Source organism: Limulus polyphemus, unplaced genomic scaffold (genome assembly GCF_000517525.1).
Source record: "Limulus polyphemus unplaced genomic scaffold, Limulus_polyphemus-2.1.2 Scaffold4181, whole genome shotgun sequence".
NCBI classification, from domain to species: Eukaryota; Metazoa; Arthropoda; class Merostomata; order Xiphosura; family Limulidae; genus Limulus; species Limulus polyphemus.
Window position 1 is genome coordinate 83,395 of NW_013669791.1, and position 13,379 is coordinate 96,773.

General features: G+C 30.6%; 1 protein-coding gene across 1 annotated transcript in view; it reads left to right on the top strand.

Moving 5' to 3' along the window:
• LOC111088647 (E3 ubiquitin-protein ligase MARCH6-like) overlaps window positions 1-11,073 on the top strand; it is a gene marked incomplete at its 3' end in the record, with an annotated part of 22,641 nt that extends 11,568 nt beyond the window's left edge. The window contains exons 4-7 of the mRNA XM_022399355.1: window positions 2,293-2,436; window positions 4,338-4,410; window positions 6,091-6,244; window positions 11,004-11,073. Coding sequence (XP_022255063.1) covers window positions 2,293-2,436; window positions 4,338-4,410; window positions 6,091-6,244; window positions 11,004-11,073 — 441 coding nt within the window. The remainder of the gene's footprint in view (window positions 1-2,292; window positions 2,437-4,337; window positions 4,411-6,090; window positions 6,245-11,003) is intronic.
• Between the last annotated feature and the right edge of the window lie 2,306 nt (window positions 11,074-13,379).

A 13,379-nucleotide genomic window follows, 5' to 3' on the forward strand; every position in this document is an offset into this window, starting at 1 on the left:
CCTTCGAGAATATCATGACGTGTTACCAGAGTCACGTGACTACCGCTGTTGTAACAATATTATGGGAGATGTTTTGACAAATTCAATGAAAATTGGTCCACAAAAGTGTGAAACAAATATTTGTTTAAATTTTGTTTTGCTTCTAAATTAAAAGCCAAAATAAATGTGTGCCTTGATCTTTTGTATATTACAATCAGCAATGGGCTTATATCTCGCTTATCAACAAATTTGTCACACTTGCCAGTAAAGATTCTACTTGGGAATCTCCAAACATAGCAGTTTTATATTTGTCTTAGTTTGCATGGAGTACTAGTGTTTTTTCTGTGGTGGTTACTTGCTTGTACAACGATGTCATTGTATATGCACTAAAAGTATCTGTAAAGGTACAAATCAAGAGTACTTATTTAGACTTTTCTGTATGTGAATAATACATGTTCTAATTAGTTTGTATTACTCTCATCAGCCAGCTTTTTACATTTGCTAGTGGGTTTATAATACACATATAACCAAAACTGTTACACTTACTATTGGGCTTTTATTATATTTATGAGGTGAGTCCACTTATTACAGAGTTGTGTGTTTTACAATGCTCTTACCAGTGAATTTATGACATTTTCTCATGGGCTTACCTGTGTGTCACACTTGTCATCCAATTTATTACCTTTGTTTTCAGTAAACTGATTGCACTTGCTAGTGGAATTTTGGTTATTTAAGTTTTAAAAAGCATATTACTATCCTTTAGTTTGGTTGGTATAGCACTCTTCTGTCATCTGAGAGGTATTGGTTTCCATCCTGTTCACCAGAAATTCAGAATTGAGATTACCACAGGCTTAAGTTGCACTTGTCAGAGTTTACTGAACTTGCTATTAAACTAATTACAGTTGATACTAGGACTTAGAAAAATAAATTATCTGGCAGGCCCAATCAGGAGTTTATATCACCTCAACCCCAATGTTAGGAAACTTGAAATACTTTTCTTAGGAAGAACAGCAGTCTGATAGACAACTTGTCCAACTAATGCAAGATACCCGACACTATACTTAGAATTAAAAAACATTCAATGTTAAATTAGTATTATATTTTTTTTACTTACTGTTATACTCGTAACATGGACAGGTACTTTACTAAGTGAATGATATCAATAAGTGAATAATTTAATTATTTCATCAAGGAAATATGTAATTTTTCTTGCCTGTAAGGCAACTTGCCAAGTTATACCAGACAACTTTTGTGATCTGCATAAGTTATTAGATACTGTATCTTTAAAATGAGTAGACTTGTTTACTTGGCGGGTATCCATTGTCTGACTGAATAAAGAGATAATCTAACTTTAAGTTAATTATTTAAAATCTCATCATTTTGCTACCTGATGATTTGTCAGTTGTCTATTTCACATTTTCATAAACAGAACTCACTACCTACACAAGTGAGAAAAACCATACTTCTTGGGTAAAATGAACTGAAACCCTAGTGTTCACATCTAAGTTATGTCTCTGGGTTTAATACATTTGTTATATGGTTCATTACAAATGCTAATGGATTTTTAAGTCCTTTTATTTTCTATTATGATTTCAGTATAGAGGTATCTTTAAGTGCATATAGAAAGAAGAAGAGACCTTCTGTTTATGTTCTAAACAGAAAGACTATATTAGAACAGAAAAATTCAGATTTGATATTGATTTAAAACACTGTTTATTTGTTTCATAGTAACATTTGATCATCAAGAAAAAAAGATATGTTTTGTCATTCTGTAAAGATCTGACACTTAGTTAATGCTACCCAATCAATTAACTTTTTATACCTAGAATGTGGTAGTTTATTTACATGCATTTCGATGCAGTTTAGAACCTATATTTCAGAAATCTGTCTTATCATTAGAATATGATTATCTAGGATGCTGTGTGATATACTAATTTTCAAACTACATTTCAGAAAGTTTTTTTTTAAAAGATATAATCTAATGTTATAATTTAGAATACATAATTCAAAAACTTGGTCCTGTTTTTGCAAAGACTGTAGCAAATCATTGTAACATTACGGGCTATATATTTCAATGAGGTAAGGATTAATCCCATTAGTGTAAATACTAATTTTTGCCATATTTGATTTGATACTTTTAATTGTAATTACTTCATTTTCTGGTTTGATACACTGATATAATATGTTTTGTTTATTTATCAGAATGTGCTGTTTGTAGCTATATAGCTTGTGATAATTAATGTCTTCTAAAGATTATGGTACTAGTGATAAAGTATGTAACATATTTTATTGATGGATTTTATTTTCTTTCAGTTTATTCGACTGATGTGTCTCGCAGTAATTCCTTAAAAGATGTTTTGCTTGTAATCACATGGGGCATATTTAAAATTCTGAAACGATATGTTTGGTATGGCTTCATTCTGGGCTTGTGGCTAGGTGTTTTACCACTTATTACAGGTAAATTTACCAAACTGTTCACTGTTGATAAGGTTTAAGAAGTGAACACGTTCTCCAAAATAAAGAATGATTTCTTTTACTATGGTTTAAAACTTTAATATATATATATATATATATATATAAAAGAAAATTGAATTGCTAGTGTTATTATATACATTATGTTTGAATTAATTCATCTATTCAGATAACATAAGTTTATGGAAAATTACCCCATGGTATACATATATATATTATTCTTTCAGTAATGTATGTGCTGTTAACTTTTCTAATTTATTTTGTCTTAAGAAAAAAACAGAATTAGCCTATGGTCAAATATATATATATATACAGGGTGATTAAAAAAAATTTAACACTTGTATGGGTTTATATTTTTATTTCCTACGTTTCATTTAGTCTGACCTTGCTCTCCATAAATATCTATGCATGTCTGAAAGCAGTCAAACGTTAAATCCAGAGCTGTAGAGCACATCCCAGGTGGTATTGACTGTATGACTTCTGTAATTCTTTCCCGGATATCCCATACAAGTAAACATTTTTTTGAATCACCCTCTTTATGTATGTATGTATGTATGTGTACATATAAGTATGTATGTATGTATGTGTGTATATGATAATGCTTCATAAACAAATTAATCTAACATTGAAATCATTAGTACTGTACATAAGTCTGAGGTTTAATCTGGAACATTTTCATTCACTAAACAAAACTGTAAAAATTCATATGTGTTTGGATTTTATTTGCTTTCAGATTTGGAGATGTATTAAATTTCAAAAGATATTTTCAGTGAGGTGTTTGTTAGATGATTAATAGACGTTATTGTTAAAATATTTAGTGGAATTTTAAATATATATATATTGTTGTACTTCATACCTGTCAACACATTTTGATGTCTACCTCTAATTATTACCATGAAAACCCATAATTTTCTTAATCTTATTTATGTTGTCTTAGTTCTCTTATGTTTATGTTTGTTCATGTTGTATATAGATTCCCAGTGTTGTAACTTGGACATCACAGACTGGACTTTTTTTTTTCCCCACAAACCTTTATACTTTCCAAGTATTTTCACCTTCTTGTAGAGATAAATATTTGTCATCTTGGGAGAAGGAAATTCTGACATTGATAAAATTGCTCTTGCATAATGATACAGTGATCTTTCACTGAAAGGACTGCAAATTATGATAATGATATAATGTTATTTTCAAACTTTTTCACTTGATTGTGTGATGTTTTAAGACATATAGGCAAGGCTTACAGAATGTCTATGATTTTGAGGCATGATGGGAAGCATCTTGAGATACTCCTTTATTTGATGTATACATATAGGGTCATTAACAATTATAGAACTTTGATAGTTTGACTTATGTGCCTTACTAGAAAGCATTAGTGGATTGAACTTTAAGTTCAGTTTCTAAAGCACTCACCTGGTGTACAAAAAGTTTTGGGTTTGAATTGAAGCTGAAGAAAAAATAAGTTACCAGAGGGGTAAAGACAAGAACCTTGGTTTTAATTCTTGTTGTGGATATATCATCAACTCTAAAAGGTTCAACAAAAGTAATTTTTTTATTCCAAAGATGTGCACTTCCAAACCATATAAAGTAATATGGAATGATCCATGTTGAAAATATTTTTTTTGTGCATGAAAATTTCTGTTTGCAAACATATACACATATTATTTAATTTTTCAAAATGTAAGCAAGATAGTGTTCTTGTTAAATAACTGAAAGGAGTAGTGTGTGTGATTTTATTTGATGTGAGAAGGTTAAGAAATACATAAACCTGAATTTTAACAATATACTAATGTTATATATTTCTCTAGTGTATTTATTTTTTATCAATTTTGAATGAAGAGGAAGATGATAGAAACAAAATATTTATAGGAGAACATTTTGTTTTGCAGCTCGCATATTCACCTTTTTATTTAGTGGATCATTTGGCTCCCTGTTAAAGTTACCACTGTTCTTGGTCAAAACGTGAGTTCATTATGTCATATCAGTTGTTTTCTTTTATGAACTTGCAAACAATAGGTAATGCTTCTTAAAACACTGAATATATTATTGAGAACTTTACAATTAATTTGCTTCTATCCATTGATCAGATAGATTAGTAACATTTACATACTCTTACATTTGAGAAAACTTGGTTACTTATTTAGAAATTTTCTCCACAGTATTCAAAAGCAGTCCATTGTATATCCAACACTTCTAACATATCGTAACTGTAATTTCAAGTTATGAGGTCACTGCCTAAATTTGTTTGAAATGCAGTGACATGACAAGTGATATTTAAAAAGAAACTGGAGTTTTCTTTCTTTCATATCTTTATGTGTGTGTGATGAACAAGGCACTGAATACATAGAGGGAAATGCCATGAGTACTCAAAGATGAAATAATGCTCTGTAATTACTGAGGATTATTTCTGTAGATGTAATGTTGATATTTTAGCTTTAAGTAATTTTGATCTAAAAAATACATCATATCTAACAACTTAGAGACCAGTTCTAAATGTACCTTGATTATTCTCTTTGAAAATGTAAATTTAGTTGTGGGTCCACCAGCCTCACTTTACTTCAAAATATTCTTTTAGTCCATGGACTGTGTAGTTCTCTTTGTTAATAGACATATTTATCCAAATTTCACACATGCTTTGAATTTAAGAAATGTATGGTTTATTTATTATTAAGCACACAAGCTTTGTTACATTTCATTTTATTTAGTAATCAACTAATTTTTCTGGAAAACGTAGCTTAATGATTATGGAATTATGACGCTTCCGAAACGTCTAATAAATAATTCCTGTTATTAAGTTCATGTTTTGTTTTATCATTTTATTTAGTATGATATTTGGTAGGTGTAAAACAAATAACCACCAGAGAACAACGTTGATTATATCACTAACATAACCAAGATAAGGAGGTTGAAGAAGCAATTACCCAAGGACTCCAAAGAAACATATCAATATTTGATATTAGATAAATATGAACAAAGAAACTTACTGGAGGAGAATAAAGATAGGAAAATAGTATTTGTAATTTCATTAAAGTGATTTCCAGTGATTTTCTCCACCATTATTTTATTTTTTTTTCTAATCATTTTGATACAAATCTCAGCAACCATCTTTTGGAGGGGTCAAGTGGGAGAGCATAGAGTAGTACACTATGATCATTTCTTGAAAACTGAGGCTGATGGATGTCAGTGTAAACATTTCTTATAAAGGGTATTATTTGAGTTAAATGTGCAAGCCTGTAAATGTGATATTTTATCATGTCTAGGAAAGCTCAAACACTTTGTATAAATGTATCTTACAAACTCTGTCCATATGTTTTCATTTCTGGAAATAGATTTGTATGTTTTCTCTGTTGTATTTTATATCATGAAAATCAGGAAGGTTAATGTTTAATATTATATATGTATGCACACACACATACGCATGCATAATGATACATATATATATACACACACACACACACACACACACATTAGGCATATAGGTAACTTTTTTCTTTCAGACAAACAAGCTGTTCAGTTTTTATTTGATTTAAAGTGATAGAGAAGCTTTTATATTTTGAGTTTTTTGTAAAATGTCTGATTAAAAGAATATGTTGTATATATACAATACGTATATCTATAGTAGTAATTATATTTATTTCATAGAGAAAACCTTTTGACTGACATCTTATTTGGTTGGTGTATTGTTTTGTGTGCTCTGTTGGTGTTCTTCGGTCTACTTTGGTTACATGATGAGATTGATCTTCATGGAGGGCCCTATTGGTTAAAACAGCAGCAGGGAAGGATGTTACAAGTAATGGTAAAATTCCATTTTTTTTTCATTAATAGTTCACAAAGATTAATTCTGACTGTATTTGGATTATTCTCTCTGTAAATGTGAGACTGGTTTAAGGACTTACAAATTTAGGACTTACAACTAGACTTGTAAGTCCTTAAACCAGGGCTGGGCATGGCCAGATGGTTAGGGCACTCAACTTGCAATCTACAGGTTGTGGGTTCGAATCCCTGTCCCACCAAACACGCTTGCCCATTCAGCTTTAGGGGTGTTATAATGTGATGGTCAATCCCACTATTTGTTGGTAAAAGAGTAGCCCAAGAGTTGGTGGTGGGTGGAGATGACTAGCTGTCTTCCCTCTAGTCTTTCACTGCTAAATTAAGGATGGCTAGCACAGATAGTCCTTGTTAGCTTTGTGTGAAATTCATAACAAACAAACAAACCTTAAACCAGTCTCACTTTACTTCAAAACATTTTCTTTAGTCCACTTTGTAGTTCTCTTTGTTTATAGGCATGTTTATCCAAATTTCACTTGTGCTTTAAATTTAAGAAATGTATGGTTTACTTTATTATTAAGCATATAAGCTTTAATTTCATTTGATTTAGTCTGATATCAATGGCTTCAAAACAATGCCTCTTGAAAATACTGACATCACAAATCATTGGCAAGTTGCTGAGTTATCGGCTGTGTTTGCAGGTTAATTACTTGCAAATTTGAATTATTATTGATAGCATAAATGGTTATTAACCGAGCTTCTTAGCTACTAATGTGTATTTTCAGTTCATCTTTATTTTCCTCATAGTTGTCTGGCTACTCATCAGCTGTTTTTCTATGTAATTATGTTAAACCTCATCATTTCTATTTTGATAAATAATTAGTACAGGTATTGTGTATGCATGTTTGTGTACCCATCATGCATATAACCACACTTTTACTTTACTTAAGCAGTAAAAAAAAAACGTTTGTTCTCATGTAACTTGAAAAAAAGCTTAATGTGAATTTGGGGGATATGTTACTGTTCAGTTCTTCTACCATCTTATAGCAGGCATTTCATGTTAATAAAAAAAAGGTCCTATAATAACTTATGATCATAATTGTCAGATGCAACATAATAAAATAATTTTAATTCCACCAATTTCAATGCTTTTTTTTTCATTTATTTTGTAAAGAAATGTTGTATAATCAGTAATTGTGTGTTAGTCATTGTGCTTTCTATCCTGGCAATTGTGGCTGGTAAATAAACATTGTCAAAATGTTAGAGTATCTATAAAATTGCTAAAAGTAAGTTTGATTTAGTGCTTGCTAAGTTTGCAAATAAATGTATAAGCATTTTCAAGAACCCATTTACAGCAGGTGTTCATTTGTCATGGTCCTCTGCAACAGCTTTGCTACAATGGGGTACGTGTAGTTTGTTCTGAAACATTTCCTTCTGAGCATACGTAGAGATGGCAGTTTGGATTTTCTAAGACCGATTTAAATATACACCATGAAATCAAAATCTAACTCAACAAAGCTGCAGTGGCTTTTTATGGTCAAGTACTGGCACTTAGTTCAGTACTTAGAGAGGACAGGGACATTTTGATTTTGTAAGGTCGATTTCAAAATACACCAAACAACTCATGACAGAAATTATCTTAACTCTCTTGCTACAGACTCAGTTGATTCAGCCAATCATGTGACCCCAAAGTAATCAGCAGAGTTTCGATACTATAACTTTTAACATGTTTTGTGTATCTTCACGAAATTTTTCAAGCTTTTAGTAAACATAACAAGTCTTTTGTAGACAAAAAAAATCAAAAATTTTTGATTAAGTCTTTTAACTACAATTTTGTCTCTGAATATATGGTATTGATGTCACTTACAGCAACAATGAATTACTAGAGAAGTTGTGGACAGTGATTCAGGCTCAGAATTTGAAGGTTTCATTGATAATGACTTGAATATCACATGTAATTACTAGTTTTATATTTCCAAACATTTCTAAGTGTGCATGTAAGTTGTCAAAATAATGGGCTTATTCTTTTTAATATTATATATATATAGTAGTAGTATTTAGTAAGTAGGTTGAATAATATTGATGCTGGGCTAAGGATTCTTCTACAGTAGTGTTTGTGGCTTGTTGACAATAAATTTAAAAGTCAATGAACAGCACTCACTCCAGTTGTTTTCAAAATAATATATATATATACATATATTCGGAACTAGTTAAACGTATGTACAACAAATGCCTCACACTATAGCGATCATAGGCATATCATAAACACTATACAGTTCTCTTCTTCTTGTTAAAAGTCCACTTAGGCTTATTCAGTTGCTTTAGAATTTCAGTTTACAAGCTGAACTATTTTTTTCTATTACTATCACCAAATTATCTGAGTATAGTTCACTTACTTTGTCGTTGAGTTGCCATGGTTCTGTTCTATACTTCTAAAATTGTCTGCTCCTTTTACTCTCTTTGTATTTCCGAGAATCGTCTGTCCATTTGTCAAAGTCCACTGAGGCTAGTTCTATTACTTTAGAACTCTCTTTGATGAAATAAACTATTCTTCTTATCTCTTTCAACACCGTTAGTCTCACTCTAATATATCAAATGTTAGGTCTTTCACTCCTACAATGATTAACTTTGCATTTAACTTTTCTTTGGCTGAATTCCTTCTCCTAACCTTGCTTCTTATCTACTCTGTCATTGTCTTTCTGTCTACTTTTCACACTCATCTCGCACTATTTATATGTTTATTGCTTAATCATCTGCTCACTATATCCTTGTCATAAGTAGATTTCATGTGACATTCTATAATCCCGACATCAATGAGTTATAAACACAACATACGACTATTACCAATTTATGTAAGTAAACTTGTGATAAAATTTACATTAAAATAGTTGCTTTTAACTCTTGTTATGAACAAAACTAAAAAATCATAAAATATTCACTCACAAAATATATTAATCAATAATATCTACACTAAACAGTCTTTTATATCATGACATAAGTAAATCTTAAGAATCAAGACTTAGCTTCTTGATCATTATATTTCAAAAATCATGTTTAAAGATTCTGAAAATATATTAAAATGGGAGATGGTTCTCAGATATGCAACAGAAACAGAGAGAATTAATAAGACATACCATCAAAATGCAACATTTCTAGCAAGTATGCATTATTGTTCCCAATGTGTGTTGGAAAATATGATCTGGACTGGCTGTAAAACAAAACATTTAGATTTGTTACTACATATTATATGCAACCTAACTTTTTGATAAATTTTTAGTAAAAAAAAATGCATATTATGTTTGGAAAATTATGGTACGTTAATTTGCCATGTTTAACCATTTTCTAACAAGAATGGAAGTTGTCAGACCTCATGTACATTATGCTTTCATGGACCTTTTGTTGGCATTTTATGCAGTTACAACCAATCAGCACACAGAAGTAACAAATGAGCCCTTTAAGACCTTGAATCATTTAACTTCTAATCAAAATGGTAATGCCCCCCAGTGGCACAGCAGTGTGTCTGCAGACTCACACCACTAGAAACCAGGTTTCGATACCCATGGTGGGCAGAGCACAGATAGCCCATTGTGTAGCTTTGTGCTTAATTTCAAACAAATAAACAAACAAAATGGTAATAATAATAATACAATTAATGTATTAAGTAATAGCATTAATAGTGTCAGCCTACTTCATCTTGAAAACCATAATTATATAATTACATAAGGCAATGTGATTTAATTTTTAAGTTTCCTAACCTTCTAAGAAAAATCATTTGGTGATAGTAATAGTTGCAGTAGAATTATACATGTTTTGGCTAAGATTTTACTTGTTTTTTATTGTTTGTCCTGCAAGCTGCAAAATGAAAAAAAAAAAGAAAAGGTGTAGTTTAAGCAGATAGAAAATCCATATAATCAAAAGAGTAATGTGTATGCATGCATGGGAAGCTTTTTAAACTTCATTAAACTATGAAACAATTAATCTAGGGAAGTACAAACAATGCCACCACATGTATGTGGGAAGCATTTTAAACTTCACTGAACTATGGAAAGTATGGATGATGTCACTGTATGCATAAGAGAGGGGGTGGGTATAAATAGTACTGCGTATTTCAAAGGAAAGGTATTTGGAGAATGGATCAGTTATCCCCCAGAGCCCCATTTCAGACAGTAGTTTTTATGTGTTAACGTTTTGTGTGTAAATTTCTTCATTTGTTGATAGACACCTAGCATACCAGCACCATCACCTTGTTGAATCATAATACTTGACCCTGATACTCAGGTTTTGAAAGTATTGCTAGATCTGGTGTCTCTTGCTGGATAAGTCGATCAGCTCTTTGTTTTTGATCAGACCATTTGTCTCAAAGTGTCTTTTGTACTAGAGGTATTTGGTGAGTATCACTTTGCAGTCATTACCCTACATGGCCATCAAATTTGTTCGGGACTCTACACATAAAATCATACTTGAGTGGTCCAGGCAAGACACTTAACTGTTTTGATTACTTTAAATACACAGCACTGCCTGTACATTTTATATACTTTGTTCCTTCAAATATGTAATACCACAATCAAAAATGTTTCATATGCAAAGCACGACTTATCCTCTCAGTTTTATATTATATTTGAGAACTTATTATGTGTTGAGTAATTGAGTAAAAATGAATGTTAAAGTAAGAATAAAGTAGCAAATTTTCCTTCAATTGGGAATTTTAAGAGAACATTTAATGACAAATGTTGATTTTTACTAGTAAGAATTTCTTAAATTCATATGTACTTGTAATATTTACACAGGATTTAGAAGATGTGATTGAAACTGAAGAAGTTGATGAAACTTTGTTTGAGCATTACAATGAAAATGGAGGTAGGTATTTTATCAGTTGAACTAAACAGAAAGTGAGAATTTCACATAAAATGGCTTTGCTTGAGAGATATTATGATTAAAGATTACACTATGAATGTACATTATATGTTTATATTAAGACATAGGACCTTATACAGAAGAAGAAAATATTTTATAAAAATTGCTGCTAAACAGTTCATTACTTACCCTACTGGAAATTCCAGAAGCTGCTGCTTGTGCTGGTAATCACCAAATTTCTGCTGGTTCCAGCTGGTCATGCCATTCCTACTGGTTCCAGCTGGCCTCTTTATTTCTGCTGGTACCAAATGTCATCTTCAAATCTGTTGTTTCCACCTAACTACTAAGGATGTGTTGTTTCTAATTAGCAATGTCATACTTGATTGGCCAACTATTTTCTCTTTCTTGTGATAACCTGTGTACAAATCAATACTAGTAATTTGCTAAATTGTACTTTATAACATGTTCTTGGATTGCATAATTCCATTATGAGTAAATTTACAAGCTTACATTTAGTAATATTAATATTTTATTCAATAAGTGATACTACTAGAGATAGAATAGCTTTGTTTATATTACCTGTTTCTTCACTAAAACCCCAACCTAGCTAGATATTGATTTACTTTCTCTGGAGATGTTTTTTTTTTTCTTCTGTAACACAGCTTGTAGTAGCCTATAGATAAAATAGAAGTAGCATACATTAAGAGTTTAAAAACTACAATGCTGAAATTACAACTGTAATTTCATGTTAAAAGAGAAAGTGTCATTTTCACTGATGACCGTAGTTAGTCAAATAATGAATTACAACTGTAATTTCATGTTAAAAGATTAAATGTCATTTTCACTGATGACCTTAGCTAGTCAAATAATGAATTACAACTGTAATTCATGTTAAAAGATTAAGTGTCATTTTCACTGATGACCTTAGCTAGTCAAATAATGCAGAAATAAAAACTTTAATTGTGCACTCTAAATTTAGGTTGTATCAAACTGACATTTGTAACGTACATGATATTGAAAAATACATATATCATATTGCTTTTCTTGTATGATCACTACTTTTAATAAATAACATTAAAACTAATTATAATTACCAAGTGTAATTTCTTAAATACTATAAAAGTTAACCTGATATAATATTTTCTTAGTATCTAAAATATATATCTTACTTTTCAAAGCTTCATATTTTTTGATAGTTAGTGATTATATAGCTGAAAAATTCGTAAAGTTGCAAACTCTTTTTTTTATACTTTGAACTTTCAGTTCCTTGTACCTAATGATGGCTATGGTCAGATCTTTTATAAATGTAGAATATTTTGGTGCTCTTTTATTCTGTTCAATTTCTCTTTATTTAACTACACATTATTGCTAATATGAACCTGCACATACATTTTTTGAATATAAGTATCAGTTTAAAAACAGAAACTCAACCATTTATCTCATGATGTAACATTCTATTTCTAATTCTTTGTAGCATTTGTGCAATATACCATTTATAATCATTATAGATAAAATATTCTGTTGGTTTCAATACTTTACCAACTTAGAACATACAATGTTCAAATGTGTATGTTAAAATGTATAGTACATCATTATAAAAGAAAGACAAATGAATTTGATTTAAAAATTTACAATTGATTTTTTGTGCAACTGATCTTTCCATCTTTTGCTGTTTCAACTGGTGGAGATTAAGATTCTTCTTGACTAACAAACAGTATGTTCACTCTGCTACAGAATGCCTGTGTGATATGCATTTTATTCTGGTTTACCACAGCAAACCTGTCTTGTTTAATTAAGCTATGATTATGAATGAAACATTTAATGATGTACTAATCTGACTCTGTGATACGTTTGCCCCTGAAGAAGAAAGATCCACCATTCGAAAGTGCTTGGGTTATAGGATTTTAATTCATTTCAATTGAAGTTGAGCTTAATAGTAATATGCATCATGAGTGTATATTTCAGAATTATTGTCATGTTTCTATGATAATATTAATGAATTATAATAATAATGACACAATCTTGTATCACTACTACTACTTATTCTAAAGTAAAGACAAAAACAAAAAGCACAAAGGCTGTTACCTATGAGAGCACAAGGGTAATATCAACCATTATAAGTAAGAAAATAAGTGGTATATATGGCATTTACATTAGAACTCCTTATTGATTAAGAATCCAAGAGGAAGATATAAAAGATATATAAACTCTATTGAGTGTAGCAGTATACTGTTACGACAGTGGGGTCACGTGACGAATATTCTAGAAGATTTTGCTAGTGCGTTGCGACAGCGGGAGTCAATTGACGC